Raw genomic sequence first — 18,238 nt, 5'->3', positions numbered from 1 at the left:
TGCTGTTGGCCTTCTTGGCCACCTGGGCACACTGCCGGCTCATGTTCAGCCGGCTGTCAACCAGCACCCCCAGGTCCCTTTCTGCCGGGCTGCTCTCCAGCCACTCCTCCCCAAGCCTGTAGCGTTGCATGGGGTTGTTGTGGCCAAAGTGCAGGACCCGGCACTTGGCCTTATTAAACTTCATACAGTTGGCCTCTGCCCATCGATCCAGCCTGTCCAGATCCCCCTGCAGCGCCTTCCTACACTTTAGCAGATCAACACTCCCACCCAACTTGGTGTCATCTGCAAACTTACTGAGGGAGCACTCAATACCCTCATTCACATCATCAATAAAAATATTAAGTAAGACCATCCCCAAAACTGAACCCTGGGGAACACCACTTGTGACTGGCTGCCAACTGGATTTAACTCCATTCACCACAATTCTCTGGGCTTGGCCATCCAGCCAGTTCTTTACCCAGTGAAGAGTACACCTGTCTAAGCTAGAAGCCATCAGTTTCTCCAGGAGAATGCTGTGGGAGACGCTGTCAAAGGCTTTACTAAAGTCCAGGTAGACAACATCCACAGCCTTTTCCTCATCCACTAGGCGCGTCACCTGGTCCTAGAAGGAGATCAGGTTGGTCAAGCAGGACCTGCCTTTCATGAACCCATGCTGGCTGGGCCTGATCCCTTGGCTGTCCTGCAGATGCCCTGTGAGCACTCTCAAGACCAACCGCTCCATAATCTTCCTCGGTATAGAGGTCAGGCTGACAGGCCTGTAGTTCCCAGGATCCTCCTTCCGGCCTTTCCTGTAGACGGGCATCACATAGTCAAATAGTAGACAGGCATCAAATAGTCTCCTCTTTTTGAAAGCAAGAAGCAAACACTACTTTCATATTATATTTATTCATTCTCGTGTTAACACTGACTCATCAGAATATGTCTCATAGGCTAGGATGCTCTATGAGGGGAAAAAAATATCTTTTAATATAATCCTGCTAGAATTTTACTAATCTGTAAAGGACTAGTCATAATGATTTCAAAGTAATTTACGTAACTACTAAAAGCTAATTGTCTATCATCACATGCCTATACTTAGGGTTATTTCTTTTATGAGCATTTATCCTGCACTTAAAAAAAGTGAAATTGATGCACATTTTACTCCCTAGTCACACAGTATTGAGGATTAATCTTTGTGCATTTGACTCTAGATTTGATTATGCAGTATAATTTTCTGATAGCTGTGAACTTTGACATCTCAATTTTATTTAAAGTTGTACTGGATGGCACAGTCCCTAACACAAATATATATGGGATATTTGTGGTAACCTGCCTTTATTGCAATTCTTTTTTAAATAACAAAACCCACCATCACACCAACAACTTTCAATTCCTACGTTGAAATCAAATATTAATCCTAACACATTGTATTACATTTCCCTTTAAAAATAACCTTTCTTTGTGGAACTCCATCAAAATTTTTAAAAATTCAGTGATATGATATCAACTGTTGTTAATTTCATTCATATGCTGTTGAGATCTCAGACTTCCCATTAAGCTCCACATTTCTTTTCAAAAGTCATATTGATTTTCCTTTAACATGTTTAACCATGCATCTCCTCGTTCTGTTCTTTTTTATAATCTCTACCAATTTTCTAAATATGGAGATTGGAGAGTTGCTTATCATGGAAGATTTTTGACATGTTCATTACTTTCCACTACTTTGATAGAAAGGCTAACTTAACCTCAAGACCAACATTTGTACTTCAAACACTTCATATCTAGGCTCTTTCAGAACTACACAGAAAAGGCTCATCCTAGTAACTTGCTGTGGTTCTATTTATTGATTTTCTTTAACGTATCTTCTATAACTGCTTTCATTTTGACACAGTTCCTTAGAACCAAAGAAATGGTTCTAATGCAGGACCTCTCTGGCTACCTCAGTAACGTAACATAACATAACAAACAGGACAGGACAGGACAGGACAGGACATGACATGACATGACATGACATGACATGACATAACCTTAGCTTTTCTGCAATGACAGTGTCCTTGAATGTATTTTTGGCCTTGAACTTCTGTTAACACTTTAATAAGTTCCCTATTTTTCTCATCTTTGAAAAACTGTATTAGTGGGTAGATTAGGTTCACATGTTCTGAAGTTGTTTCTCAAAAGCCGGTTGGCCACAATTTCTACTGTCCTTATTTAAACATGATTTCCTTTTCCTGGGATACATATTTTAATTTTGATTAAATTCCTTGACTGTGTTGTTTTACCATCTCTTTTAGTGATCTTTTCAGATTTTGCTTCTGATTCTTGAGACTATAAAATGACATTTCGACATGATTTCCGGGTCACCAGTAAATACTTACCATTATGGTGTTGTCTTCAAATTCATTTCAGTGAGCTTCCTCAGTTTTATATAGCTCCCCATACAAAGTAAAAAATTACTTTTAGTTTCTTTCTCTTCGCTTCCTCCCAGGGTGTCCAATTTGAGTGCCTTGTGGACACTTTGAATAGGTTTTAAGCGCATTATTGTCACATTTACTCTCACAGAGAAAATCTGCTCTGCTTTAGGCCAGCTGTTTCTCTATTCATTTGATACTTTTGTCTTAATGCTGAAATAAAAAGATGTTAGCCGAATCACTAATATTTGAATTGAGGATAATCAAAATATCACTATAATATTCTGTAACTCTAAAAATATCTTAATGTCTGAATAGGTCTTTTAGTAAAAATTCACTCATGAATGAAACCAGTGTATTTCCTGGCATGCTACATAAGTAAAGCTTTAAACTACCAACTTAGTAACTGATTATCAAAACAATAGAAAAATATAAAATAAAGTGCAGTATAACAGGGAAGGAAATGTAACCTTTTAAATTCATAACAACAAAACAACTTCCACAGTAGCTGGAGTACAGAAATGTGTGTTAGAGTTGTCATTCATTATATTAACTTCTGTTAGCATACAGCTACACTTCAGGATATTACAAAGAATATTTAGTAAAAAGGATCCAGTGAATACCTAAAAATTATAAGTAAAGTTTTGTTGTGGAATACACTGTTTCTTCAAGAGAGTGTGAGATCAGAAAAAAGCTGTTATGTGTGCAGCTTCTGAGTGAAACATCAGGAAATAATAGATCTTTAAAGAGGTGACTATCCTCTTTAAGCTGGACAATGATCTTGCTTATCATTCATACAGTACTTTGACTAATTAACTGCTACGTGTATCCCAGTTGAGAAGGAAAAGAAATCTGACTTCCTTTTTAAAACAATGCAGTCTCTTAATTGTAGGTTTTTCTCTTCCACAGAATGCTCCCCTAGTCCTCACTGTCATAGTCAATGTGAGGATGCCAAAACTTGTGCAAAAAATGAAATATGAGTATTATACATGTAACTACGAACATAGCCCACCTAATAAATCTTCTTCTAGTTGAGTGGGTTACTGAAGTCTTATTAGAAAAGAATGAGGACTTTCAGACTGCTGCCTGAGGTTAAGTTAGAAACATGCATATTTATCAGGTATAGCCAGTGCAGATGACTGGATTAGTTTCTTTAATTCCAGTTATTAATTAATTGATTTACCTTGATTACTGACTGATACTACATAATCCTATCCTACTTCAGTGTCTTGCAGTCTTTGAAAAATAAATATTTGTTTATGTGTGTGAATAAACAGTAGGGATTTTTTTTTTCCTTCAAAGAATAAAATACCCTGCAGCCACCTTGTCTGTTCTAAAAAAAACTTCAAAGAGGAATATGTACCTATGGTGTTAATAATACAGAAACAAGCATATATTTGCTTAAACTAGTGCTAAAATCTGTTTTTCTCTCCAAAACATTCAAAACACATGATGGGATAACCTTTTTTTGAGGAATAATATTTTACAATTTTCTACTGGAAAATTTACATATTGAGAGTAAACAAACAAATGTTAGTGTTTAATAGTCTAAATAAAACCCCATATACTTTATTGCACATTTTCATGTGTTCTTTCTATATGATTTTATTGCCAAATAAACTAGAAACTGTCAGTTAATTTACATATTTTATAATTTACATGTTATTCTCAATAATACTGAAGTTCCGTGTTATATTTTCCTTGCTTACTCATGATCTTTATTCAAACTAACGGTTACATCTAAGCAGGTACATTTAAAATTATGACCTGGATATACATGCTTGATTTCAGATACTTTTTTTGTAGTAAATTATATTAAAAAATAAGGTTAAAAAAATAAAATTTTACATAGCTCAAACTATTTCACCTTCTTTGTATTATTTCCTTCATTAAACCGTGCTTCTAAAAAGTTGCAGCAGATTTAGTTCAACATGGTTTTATGGCGCACTCTATTTAACTAATCCTTTAAATGCCTTGGAAATTAGGATTCTCTGGCAGCTGATTTTAATGAGTTCATTGTAATTAACTAATAGTCTTCATTTCTTATGCTTTATTTACCATTATATTATGTTAGTACTTCTGAAACGAAAGCTTGGAATAATTACATGTAGCATTGATTATTCAGCGGACATTGTAAAGCCAATTATGAATTCCAAATGTATATTGAAAAGGTCAGATATTCAGAGTAGTGCTTGGTGTGGGTATATGTATGTGTCTATATTTATTTTTTATTGTTTTCTAAGCTTTCTACAATAATTAACCTTCATAGCTTATTCCAGTAACATATTCAAACTTTCTCTGATATGAAGAGAACAGGTTTAAGAAAAGCTCAGATTTTAACTTAATCACATTTTTCAAAAACTGTGGGGTTTTCAGCAAAATAACAGCTATCTGCATATCCATATATAAAGATCTTATTTTTATTCCCTATTCTGCAAATCATTTGTGCATTTTACAATAAACAGTGGTTTGTCATAGGAAAAATGAGCCCACTATCTCCAAGAAGTATATATTCATAACCAGTCTCTACTAAATCACTACTAAATCCACTAGGTGCAAGTTAGCTTTTCTCTTTTTGGCTTTTTGACTTGATAGTTCTTTGGTGTTCAATAGTCTCCCTTCCTCAGAGTATGAGTAATGAATGTGTTCATACAGAAAAGTGTCTGTAGTGTGAGGTTAAGGTATACTCAGACCTAGATGCTTACTCTTTTACTTTATCAGGAATCTTCTAACTGCTTAAGTTTTTACACACACAAAAAGTAACCTTACAATCCCTCCAAAACAGTGTTTGTTGTATGTTTTAATCTCAAGTGATACTGCTTCCACACAGCATATTCAGATATTTTGCTATATCTACTGTTTCCTGTGTTGCTACTCTAAGTCATGCCTTGCTCAGCATGCAAGCACAGTAAATCCTGTTCATGCAGTCCAGATGGAAATGGAAAAATATACCTTCCTAACAAGCTCTTTGAATCCCTTTTGGTGACCTTTTATGAAAACTGTCTCTCTCCACTGAGTATATTGGGAGGAAAGCTTGGAATGGTAGAGCAGTGGGCATATATTTATAAAAAATGGGCAGCAGAATCTTGGGAACAAAAATTTGGTATCCAGAAGATATTTCAGTCACTATATACATACTTTCTTCAAAAGTCCTTTTCAAGTCTGCCTATTAAAAACTAACTTTTCAGAGTATGTAGCATTTGAGTAACATTTTATATATTCAAATCCTAATTGATTTCAAATCTAAGAACTCAAGTGATGATTTATGTGATTCTGTGTTTTATTCTCAGCAAAAAGAAAATGCTTTTTAAGTAACCAACATATGACAACTTCTAAGAAAGCATACTGCTTAAGTGGTTAAAAAGAACATTACTTTGGAACTATAAAACACAGACAGAGTGTCATTCACAGTAACATTCAGCTTCATTAGCTGCAAGAATACTCTGTGCCTCTGCAATTGCCCAACTCATTTGTTACAGACTTTCAAACCTTGAAATAGGTTAAGTAGTGGCCCTTCATATAGTGACTTCAAACATAAGCAACTCTATCATCACTGTATCAAAACAAAACAACTGCTGCCATCTCTCAAACACAGTAGTATATAAGACTACAGTTGAAGGTGTTCCAAACACAACCTCAGCTGCATGACAACCTTAATTCTGTCATTGACTAACTTTTCAATGTTAGATTTTTTCAGCCTTAAATTTTGGGAGTTTTGAACATAAATACCACATCAGTTTATTACTTGTAATAGTATAATTCTTTACACACATAAATTAATTATTAATAATAGTTCAATACATTTATACACATGTATGATAATAAATAATAATAAATATAATAATTTATAATAATTATAAATATAATTTTTATTACTTTAAAGGACAATTTTTTCCTCTCTACACACTTCATTTTGCCTCCCCTCACATGTCATTTTATTCTTCACAACTTTAAACACAAAGTTATGCAAAGTTAAGAGAGTAATTTGTGACATTGCACAGTATCATAAACACTCAAGGGGCTATGTTCAGGTGGTTTTTTTTTTTCCACTACTGGTTTTACTTTTATTTGTAAAGATTTAAGGAAATTATTGAGTAGTTTTAAAAGAAAAGCATCATTCTTGTACTCTTGTTTCATGGTGTAAATGTCATGAAGTTGAATTCTTTACCTACTCAAAGATGTTGTGTAAGCATAAGAGTGTATGATAAAAGTGCACAATATAGGAAAAGTAACATTTATACTTTGTATGAATGCTCATTTAAGAAAAGTTTCTGAAGTAGACAGTGAAGAAATCTATCCAGAATGACTCCTCAATACTGAAAATCCAAGACCAGGTAGCACAACTTTTTCACAAGCCCATGGCAGTTAACGAATTTCACTCTGTAATATCATTTAGTTAGTCATAATTCAAATGAAAAATTAGTAGACATAAATTTATTTTAAATGAAAGTGTCATCCTTCAAGAGGAGGTAAATGGATGACTACAACTGCAGCATCACCTATGCCACCTCTTCCATGTGTTTTAATGCCTTTAATACTTTTACTACCTTAACGGAATGCTGACTGAGGTAGGTCTTTGCATTCCAATACACAGTAACTCTCTCAATGCATTCATTCCACTCTTTATACCATAAATACCAACCATTTAAACTCATGTCATCCTCAGAATTTCTGTCTGAGGCCCTTTCATAACATGAAAAAGATAGACATTGGGCTTCTGAGAATTAGTTTCAGATTCTGCAAGAATTCTTTAGTGATTATAAGCCATCTTGGCTTTGAATCTCTGTATCTCTTCTCTTCCACTACCTCATTCAGTCCTCTGCCACCTCCAAAGTATGAAGACAATGTGTTTGCTGCAGACTTAATTCTTTGCCACAGATACATAATTTTAAAGTTAATTAATCATATTGAGGAACAAGACTGATGCAGAGAACTGCAAATATCAAGCTGGCACTTTAAAGTCATTAAATAATTAAAAGGACTTAAATATAAGTGTTTTTATTGAAAAACAAACAAAAAATATTTTTGTTTTAACAAAAATAATTAATGAAGAATAACTAGCCAACCCAAAATGTAGTTACTACTGTCCTGGTTTCAGCTAGGGTAGAGTTAATTTTCTTCATAGAAGCTAGCATGAGGCTATGTTTTGGATTTGGGATGAGAAAATGTTGATAAGGTGCTGATGTTTTGAGTTGTTGCTAAGTAGTCAAGGACAGTCCAGCTTCTCATGCTGGCCTGCAGCGAGCAGGCTGGGGGTGCGCAGGAAGCTGGGAGGGGACACAGCTGGGACAGCTGACCCAGGCTGGCCAAAGAGATATTCCATACCATATAACGTCATGCTCAGTATATAAAGCTGGGACAAAGAAGAAGGAAAAGGTGGAGGGACGTTCGGAGTTATGGCGTCTGTCTTCCCAAGAAACCATTACGCGTGACGGAGCCCTGCTTCCCTGGAGATGGCTGAACACCTGCCTGCCCATGGGGAGTGGTGAACAAATTCCTTGTTTTGCTTTACTTGCGTGCACGGCTTTTGCTTTACTTATTGAACTGTCTTTATCTCAAACCATGAGTTTCCTCACTTTTACTCTTCCGATTCTCTCCCCCGTGCCACTGTGGGGGAGTGAGCGAGCGGCTGCGTGGTGCGTAGTTGCTGGCTGGGGCTAAACCACAACAGTCCTTTTTGGCGCCCAACGTGGGGCTCGAAGGGTTTGAGATAATGACAAGTTTGATTGGAATGTGCTAGATGATAGAATTTATAGCTGTTATTGCTGCTTAGCCATGCCATTAATTGCCAGGCCCCTGTGCTTGCCATGGGTTTGCCTTCCCTGCATATATTAGAGTCCAGTGCTCGTTAGTGGCTGCATTTTGCTTTCGCTGCTGCTGTACTGCTGATCGTCTGACCCTGCTGTGCCTGGCAAGATTCTGGTAACAGCAATGGCCTTGCACCTGGGCTGGCAGATGGCCGGGGTATTGCTGGTTTTTCTCCTGTGCTGCTGTACTGAATAGGCTGGAACTCCACTGTGAACTCGAGTCGAAGGGACTGTGACCTGTGGGTGAGTCCATGTGGGAGCAGGACACCCCGAAGTGTCTGTGGCTGTGCATAAGCCCATGACAGAAGCAGGTATATCTCGAAGCATCTGTGGCCATGGTTATGTCTGTGCCGCAGCAGGTATACCTCTGATGGGATTGTGGCACAAGGATAAGTCCACGCTGGAGAAGGTACATCTCGAAGCGTCTGTGGCTGTGGATAAGTCTATGCTGCAGCAGGTGCACCTTGAAGCATTATTGGTTGTGCATGAGGTCATGCTTGGAGCACCTCAAAGTGTGTGGCCATGGAGAAGCCCTGGAGGAACTGGAACTATGGGTAAGGCCACGTTGGAGCAGATTTATCTCTGGAGGTACTGTGGCCTGTGGAGACGGCCGTTTTGGAGCAGGTGCACCTCGAAGTGACTGCAACTATGGATAAATCTATGCCGCAGCAGATATACCCCTGGAGACTGTGGCTCATGGAAGGGACTGCAGTCTGTGGATAAGTCCAAGCTGGAGCAGGGGCAAGGGGAGGAGTTCATTGCAGTGTTAAACCCTATGGTCCAGTACAAAGGGCCCAGGGGTGGCGATTGTAATGGAAGTACCTTTAAACTGTTGTAACCCATGATTTGAGTTGCATGTTATAGGAACTACTATAGCAGGAACCACCTGAACCAATGGAGGACAAGCCTTACAAGAAGCAGTGCCAGTGCAGCAGTGACCTGACCTGAGCTGGCTTTGGTGCCCAGTAACTCCATGCAACACCCCACCTCGCCTGTCCTGAGTGACCACCATAAGGGATGGAGCCCAAAGTCACGGACTAAATAAACTCAGCAGACATTTCACGGACATTTTGGAGGGAAGTCTATAGACTAAGGGGATGATAATCTGTGTATTATATTAAAGGATGGGAAGGGGGGGGGTGGTTAATGAGGTTATATTGGATAGTGTGGTACCTGAGCATAACGTAAATGGTATGGAATAAGGGGTGGATAATGTCCTGGTTTCAGCTAGGGTAGAGTTAATTTTCTTCATAGAAGCTAGCATGAGGCTATGTTTTGGATTTGGGATGAGAAAATGTTGATAAGGTGCTGATGTTTTGAGTTGTTGCTAAGTAGTCAAGGACAGTCCAGCTTCTCATGCTGGCCTGCAGCGAGCAGGCTGGGGGTGCACGGGAAGCTGGGAGGGGACACAGCTGGGACAGCTGACCCAGGCTGGCCAAAGAGATATTCCATACCATATAACGTCATGCTCAGTATATAAAGCTGGGACAAAGAAGAAGGAAAAGGTGGAGGGACGTTTGGAGTGATGGCGTCTGTCTTCCCAAGAAACCATTACGCGTGACGGAGCCCTGCTTCCCTGGAGATGGCTGAACACCTGCCTGCCCATGGGGAGTGGTGAACAAATTCCTTGTTTTGCTTTGCTTGCGTGCACGGCTTTTGCTTTACTTATTGAACTGTCTTTATCTCAAACCATGAGTTTCCTCACTTTTACTCTTCCGATTCTCTCCCCCGTGCCACCGTGGGGGAGTGAGCGAGCGGCTGCGTGGTGCTTAGTTGCTGGCTGGGGCTAAACCACGACAACTACAATCCATCTAGAGTATCCCTGTAATAAAGTCTGATCCTGATCTCTGTTACATTTTAGATATGCATTTGACCTATTAAAACCAAGCAGTTTTGTCTAGAAATGTGTTTTGTTTAGTTGTTTTTTTAATAAAGATGAATTAAATACCACAGATGGAAGTTAGTGAACATTGGGCTTCTAACAACTGTTTTGTGCCTTTTAAAATATTCTTTTTAATTGCTTATATATGATAGTTGAGGATTTGGGAATATAATTAAGCATTCTACATTTGTTCTCCAAAAACACAGAATGGGACAAAAATGCTACTGAAAGTTCCAACTGCTTTGATCAAAATCTTTATATCCAAAATACTATAAACACACAAAAAAATCCTTGATTCTTACATGTATAAAATAGAGCATCTTATGCCAGTTCTATCTGATTGTTCTTTTAAAATACTTGAGTATTATTAAGAAATGGAAATTAGATTACCTAGAAATTCAACCTTGTCCTTACCTACCTATCCTAAATATAAAAAAGCCAAGAAAGTATTTTAGCCTAATATGACTTAGTCTTTTATCTTCTTCTAGACATATGTTTGCTTATGACAAGAACATTCTCAATTTTTTATAATATTGTCAATAATGATGAAAATTATAATTTTATTCTTTTTCTCACAATTTGTGATAGTGCTGTGTCTGACTATGATTTATCAAACAATTGGCTGACTAAAGTCATGGTTTTAAAAGACCATGTCAGTATGCAATATCCACATTAGAATCATACCTTCACTATGTAAAAAGTGCATAAAAAGGTGGCCTATAAAGCCTCTGATTAACTAATCAATATTGAATAATTGATGAAAAAGCTGTCAATATTTAATTTATTACAAAATAACAGATAGTAAGATTAAGCTTTTCTGTGCAGTCTTCCATGCTAAAAATTTTCAGATATAAACCTGATCGGAGCTACCTCAAATAGCTATGACAAGTTAAAAAAAAAGGAATTAAAAAAAATAGGAATTAAAAAAAAAAAATCATACAGAAAAGTATGAATTACCGCAAATTAAACCAAGAGCCAAAATAAAGAAGAATTACTTCCTCTGAAATGTCAGTTGTCAGGAAAACAACTCTTTGGAAGAAGATGAGGCTGCAGGCACCATTTTTGCCAGCTCCTAATAATGCAGGTTATGCTCCATGTCATATGACAAAGGAGTCGACACGTAGTTCAAGGTCATCTCTCCTTCCTCATAATGCATATGCATATGGTTTTTAGCATGGTCTTTAGTCACTAAACCACCACTGCTATAGTATACAATTCAGTACATCAGACTGGGAATTAAGATTTCTCATTGTAATCATAATTAAAAATGTTTCTGTTTTAAATATCATGGTATGGAACTGCTCTCTGAGCAATCCCAGGACTTTTTAAACAAAAGTACTGATGTTTTGTTACAAAAAAAAAAATCATATGCAGCTCGACAATATTTGAGATTGTTAGATGTATCCTTCAGATAGAGATATTTTGAAGCCTAAATTAAAATATTTCCAAGGATTAAACAACAGACTGTAATGAAATGTGGCAATATTTTTTAACTATCTAGAAATTATTTCTTCTGGAGGAACAAGGTTTTCACACTCAGTCATAAATATGATTTCCCACTACAGACCGCTTTGTTATTATGTAAACAATTGTTGTTTGTTACCAAAAATTTAAAATTGATTGCAGATCGTGAAGCTAAGAGAAATCATTAATCATCATCTGTGTCATAAGAATATTGCATCTGCATATGTAAATTACATCCTATTCTTAACATCCACCATGAAATGCCAAATACCTTAGCATATTAGCCTGGATAATCTTTGCATGTGTTCATAAAAGAATGAAATCAATGATTTGGTTCACTTCCCACACTTATTAAAGAGGCTCAAGGTCATTTTAAATAATGATTTCAACCAAATGCAAGTCATGCCTAATGCACATAGGACTAGGCCATAGAAAGTATTTGGTGCATAAAGGTACAATTGCAAAACCATCAGCATTATGCACTGAATAGATTTTGGAAAACTAGTCCTCTATGATTCAGAAAGCCTCTGCTCAGCTTTTATCTAACTCCAAACCCATCAGTTATTGACTTTCAGGGTCTTGCAGACAATCGCATTTTCTAGTTTTGCACATTCCCAGGAAAGCAAGCTTTGTCAGACTGGGCAACTCATCAACTAGTTAAAGTGATGCCTGACCAGATCCAGAGCATCAGTGTTCCTCAACAAAGACTCCGTACTGGGCTTGATGTACCAGACATTTTCAGAGAATGTGTAAAGCCATCCCAAACAGTTGCCCTTCCAATATAATAGAGCCATGGCCTCCATTTTCTTGTTAATTCTGAAAATAGAATGTCTTTTTGCCCACATTTTATCCAAAAGCCTAGACTTCAGAACAAGTTAGACTTACAACTCCTTGCTCTACGTGGTCCATTCAAACTCATCTACCACGTCTCAGGAGTATGTCTTAAGTTATGTCAAGTTATTCAGAATTGGTATAGAGATGGTACTCTATCCTCCTCTGTTGTGATTCTACTGTTCAGTGAAAATATCCATATTAATTGCAACAAGAAGATTTTTTTACTTAATAGGGTCTTACTTTGGACCCCATATCAGTTTCATCCCAATTTTATCCATGTTATTTCTCTAATAATTTTCTTCATGGAAATGATCAAATATTACTGACACACATTCTCTCAGAAGAGAAAAAGCTTTTCTATGTTCTTGAATTACACTCTTTACAAGACCAATTCTATACATTGGAAATCATGTCCCTTGAGCCCAGAGAGCAATCTGGAGTGTTGAAAGTTCTCCTTTCCTCTCCTCTGGCTTAGTTAGCTCCAAACATGAACAAAATGAGAATATTCATTAGTATTATTTCTCTTTTCCATATTCTGAGATGTCTTACTCCCCCTATAAAGCTGTATGGCTAAATGTGGCCCACAGGAATTTTACAGAAGAACCAGGATTCTAGATTTATATTAAACGTTTAAAAGTTTAGAGAGAATGATAGGTAACTTTTTTAAAATCGTTTTTTTAGTTCATACTTAAAGAATTAGATCAAACTATTACAGGTATAAAGGGGGCTAAGGTTCTCAATTTTTTTCTTAAAAATAAACAAGGAAATAAAAAAACCCCTTATATACTGAAGTGTATTGTACAACACATTTCATTACAACACTATGAGTTTTAGAAGAGTTTCAAAGACACAGCTGGCAGAATGGAGGAATCTTATTTCTCTACTAAGCAAATTTTTTATGTAGGAGAGACTGGCAGTCATGGGTCAAAATTCAGCTCTCAGACTGTTTCTACCAGCTCCACGTGCTAGGTAGTGCTAGGTTAATGGTTGGACTTGGTGATCTTAAAGATTTTTTCCAACCTAAATGATTTTAAGATTCTATGATTCTATGTAATTGAAAGATAATCAGTGATATCATCTTTCTCACAGCTAAATAAATGTTCTGGTTTTCTTGGGCTAAATCCCACAAAAGTGGAAAGCATTGATTACATTAAAAATATACTGTAATATATCACAGCAACATACCTAGAAATCTTCATTGCCTCTGAAATGGAAAAATATCTATACAGGCTGGAAGATGAAGGGATTGAGGACAACCCTGCTGAGAAGGACTTGGGTGTACTGGTGGAGGAAAAGCTGGACATGAGCCGGCAACATGCACTCGCAGCCCAGAAGGGCAACTGTATCCTGGGCTGCATCCAAAGCAGTGTGCCCAGCAGGTTGAGGGAGGGGATTCTGCCCCTGTACTGTGCTCTGGTGAGACCCCACCTGGAGTCCTGTGTCCAGCTCTGGAGCCCTCAGCACACAGAACACATGGACCTGTTGGATTGTGTCTAGAGGAGGGCCACAAAAATATTCAGAGGAATGGAACACCTTTCCTGTGAGGACAGGCTGAGAGAGCTGGGGTTGTTCAGGCTGGAGAAGAGAAGACTCGGGGAGACATTCTTTCAGCCTTCCAAGTACTTAAAGGGAGCTTACAGGAAAGATGGGAACTAATTTTTTAGCAGGACATGTAGCGACAGGACAAGGGGTAATGGTTTTAAACTAAAAGAGAGCAGATTTAAACGAGATATAAGGAAGAAATTTTTTACAATGAGGGTGGTGAAACACTGGCAGAGGTTGCCCAGAGAGGTGGTAGATGCCCCATCCCTGGGAACATTCCAGGTCAGGCTGGATGAGGCCCTGAGTAACCTGATCTACTTGAATATGTCCCTGCTTATTGCAGGGGAGTTGGACTAGGTGAACTTTAAAGGTCCCTTCCAACCCAAAGATTCTATGATTCTATGAAAAAAAAAGTATGTAAAAAACCCAAGTGAAAATTGCAAAGTTAAGGTATTTTTATAGGGCATATTGTGTGACATCACATCCTAAGGAAGTGTGGTGTTTGACATCTTTGAACTAAGGCCTTTTTTATCCTGGGAAAAAATGGTCCAGTTAGAATAAGTGACAGATATCCACTACCCCTTCTATTGTATTTTTTTTCCTTTTATTAAAATGTCAGTCCTTTCAAGCAAAACACTCTCCCTTTAGTGATTGTTAAAATAGATAGCACTGGAAGATTGATAAATAGATTGTAATTGGTTTGAATAGACAAAACTATTGCATCATTGATAAAGAAATTCTTTATCTTTCATTACCCATGAGACATACCTCCAAAAAGAAGAAAACCTTTTTCCTTTTATACACAACAACCTTCCTCACTGACTTCTCTCTAGAAAACAACATTTATATCTCATTTTAAAATGAGGAAGAAACTTTTGGCTTCCATTGCATACAGTCCACAAGTTTGAAAACATTTCCAAAAGTTTGCTAGGGCCAATTTTCCAATTTGCTGCCACTGAAGTTTGGTGTTCAGTGTCATGTTTTTGGTGGGTAATGAAATTACTAAAGCTCTTCAAATGTTTATAATATTGGTTTGACAATTTTATTTTTTTGTTGCTTTGCTGGTACTCCACCATCCACTTTGCAATAGAAATCTAAGTGTACAACAATAAAATCCATATTCTATTTAAAATAAATATATTCAAATTGAAAATTAATTTAACAGACTTTTTGTTTTCAAATCATGAAAAGGAATTGAAATTAAGATGATATTGAGGAGATTTTATTTTAACTTATAAAACAAATGTTAATTTTATAATTTGGCATTTTTGTGTTAATTGTTTATTAATATCTGGATATATGATACAGGTTTTGTGCTTAATCTTACAGAATATGTGAAGATAATATTTTTTTTTTCTGAAGTGGCTATCAATTGCTGCTAAAAATTAACACCAAATCAGTGAAATAAAAATTGAATCTTTTCTTAGACTTTAAATCTGAAAATGCTTGTACTTGAGATAGTCAGTCAAGAGATTCCTGAAATGAGTGCAGTTATTCATATCCATAAAAGTTTGAATGATTGGATCTTCAGTGCATTTCATTTTCTAGAGACCCTATGTCCAACAGGTTAAATGGTGCAATAATAAATATACAAAATATTTAATCTATGTGGTTTAAAACCCAGTAATAACAAAAAGAAACAAACATATATTGTGACATCCAGAATATACTAAATGCTCTATTTAAATACTTATATATAGTATTTTTCTCTATACTCTGCTGTAAACTCACTAATTCAAGAATACAGGTAGGCATAGAGGATGACTTTACTATTAACCTTTATCTGCAATAACAACTTGTAACACTATTTATCCAATGTTATTAAAAACTTGAAACAAGATTTATGCTGGGTTATTAAATATGTTATTTTTATTGAGTATGTCACTGAAAAGTATTTTGTCCTAAAAGGGAAGTCTGTTAAAATTGCACCTGTTTCTTCCATATGATAAAGTAAAAATAATAACAGAATTATCATAAATGAAAAACTACTCTTACCATGACAACTGGGCAGGGCTCTGTTCCATCCAGGCCTTCCATCATCTCCCATGATACATGTTAGTGTAGAATATCCTTGAAGAACATAACCTGCATCGCAGTAATATGTGACAGTTGACCCCAGTTTATAATCCATTCCAAGTCTTGTTCCATTCATTATATTTCCAGGATCAAAACAAGACTCACGAAGCTTTGCTATAGAGGAAACAAATGCAGATATAATTTTGAATATAACCTAAAATATTACAAATATTTTCTGGAGTTCTCTCAAGATCTTCTTTGAGCACCCTGTAGACATATAATGTTCCTTCTTTTTGAAGAATCTTTCCATTCTACATCAAATATTCTCTCTTTTTCATTTAACTTACTATATAGTGATCAAAATGATATGCCCTATACTCTTCCTAGATAATTTCTATACACCTCCATTATGAGAATTATTTTTCCAGAGTTCACTAGGACCAATGACTTAAAAAAAAAAAAAATTAAATTAAAAAAAAGAAAATACATCATTGCATAGTTAGATCAAGTTAGTTTTATGGAAACTGTCCCAGCAGACAAGATACATCCTAGTTTTGAAATCTGTGGTCTGAAAACTGATAAATGGGAGAAACTAATATAACTTGTTTGTGACAAAATAAAAAGTATGTAAACAAGAATTTCTTAGAAATTAATAAACCCCAAATGACTATCTATATCGGTGCATATCATATGATATATTTTCATATAGCTTTTCTTTCCCCACTGGAGGACAAACCATGAAAATATTTTTTAAATTTATCTCTTTTTTTTGTTATTACAGCTATTTGTTTCAAAATATTGAAATAGATTCAAACATATGCATATGCTCTTATCTTTGCTTCCCTCTTCCTTCTATAATGTGAATACTAGTGTGTTTAGTATCCAAGACATAACAAACTGAACAAAAATAACCACTTAGCACTTCTAATTAACAATACTGTGCAGAAGAGAAGAAAAGAAAACATTTTGAAAAAAATTTCCAATGTTTTTCCACTAATGAAAAACCAGTAAATATATGCAGAAATGGTAGAAGCTGGAATGAAGCAGATGATTTTGTGCTATGCAAGATGGAGTTTGGAGCAATTAATTTTTTCAGGCAATAAGACAGAAATTTCAGATTTTCTTCTTCAACATTTAAAGAGTGTTGTGGAGAAAATCAATAAGGAACACTTATTCGATTTCTGCAAAATACTTTATCACTCCCCTTCTCAGTTGAACAGGGGAGAAAAGAGTAGCTTTGGTGGTTATCTGGTAGCCAGACAAGGTCAACCCACCACAGTTACATCAGATAGTAAATTGTTAAGAACAGTCATCTGATATCCATATTGATTCATTTAGGTAGTTGTAGTGTGATGCCTGTAAGATCTGTCTCCTGTTCCAAATGGCAAGTCTTCAAAATATGGTACGACATTAGAAAAGAAAGGTTAAAATTTTTGTAACACTCATTAAAAATCTGGGTGGACAATCAAAAGCTGAGACGTACAATTTACTAGAAATCTGTAAGATATCACATAGATATTGATAATTATGTAAGCCAAATACACTGTCACGTAAGGTCTCACAGAGCTTAGGGCAAACCAGTCAAAATTCTCAAATTTAAAAAAATCCCACAACAAGTATTTATTTTAGGATTATAGCTATCATTAGGTCAATATCAAGAAAACATTATTTTTTTTCTTCTTACTGAACTGATATTGATATATTCGTATTGTTATACAACTGATATTGTGAGATCACCATTCTTGAGTTTATGATAAGAAATCCATGTTTCAGAATTCTAGCCGATCCTTGGATAAAGTAGAGACTCGTATCACATGAGAAATTGAGAAGAAGATAAAATAATCTATTATGTCTGGTGCATAAATCAAAAACTGTGGAAAGACATGATCTGCCACAGCACAAATTTTCTCTAGGGAAAAATTACAGCCCTGTAATTTTATTTTCCCCAAAGGTACAGTTGTGACAGACTCCTGAAGTTGCTGACTAAACAGTAACAATGTCACCATAGAAATACAGTTTCTTAATAACTACTCTGAAAAATAAAGCCTGAAATACTTAGCACCTTCAAAGTACTTGTTGGAAACCTGCCGCTATGTGAACTTGAAAAAGTCAGTGTACTACACTACAATATGTGAAGAATGAAATTAAATGTCACAAAAGGATTCATCAAGTCTAGCTGAGAACCAGTGAAAAACAGAGAAAATAAGAAGACTGTATTAGCAAATTAATAAAAATTAATAGAAGTGCTCCCAGGAGTCAAGAGGAAAAGTCCTTCACCATCAGTGTTATGTTGCTCCAACTGAAGA

The 18,238-nt window shown here is 36.2% G+C and overlaps 1 protein-coding gene across 3 annotated transcripts in view; it reads right to left on the bottom strand.

Moving 5' to 3' along the window:
- The window catches only part of CSMD3 (CUB and Sushi multiple domains 3), a gene marked incomplete at its 5' end in the record, with an annotated part of 769,714 nt that overhangs the window by 222,183 nt on the left and 529,293 nt on the right, over positions 1–18,238 (bottom strand). For all 3 annotated transcript variants that reach the window (XM_081996335.1, XM_081996336.1, XM_081996337.1), the window contains one exon: positions 15,912–16,106. In XM_081996335.1, the coding sequence (XP_081852461.1) occupies positions 15,912–16,106 (195 nt within the window). The remainder of the gene's footprint in view (positions 1–15,911; positions 16,107–18,238) is intronic.

This window comes from Phaethon aethereus (assembly GCF_964289735.1).
Source record: "Phaethon aethereus genome assembly, chromosome: 2".
In the NCBI taxonomy this organism is placed as follows: domain Eukaryota; kingdom Metazoa; phylum Chordata; class Aves; order Phaethontiformes; family Phaethontidae; genus Phaethon; species Phaethon aethereus.
The sequence above is the reverse complement of the archived record's forward strand: the minus strand, read 5'-3'. Positions and strand labels throughout refer to the sequence as shown.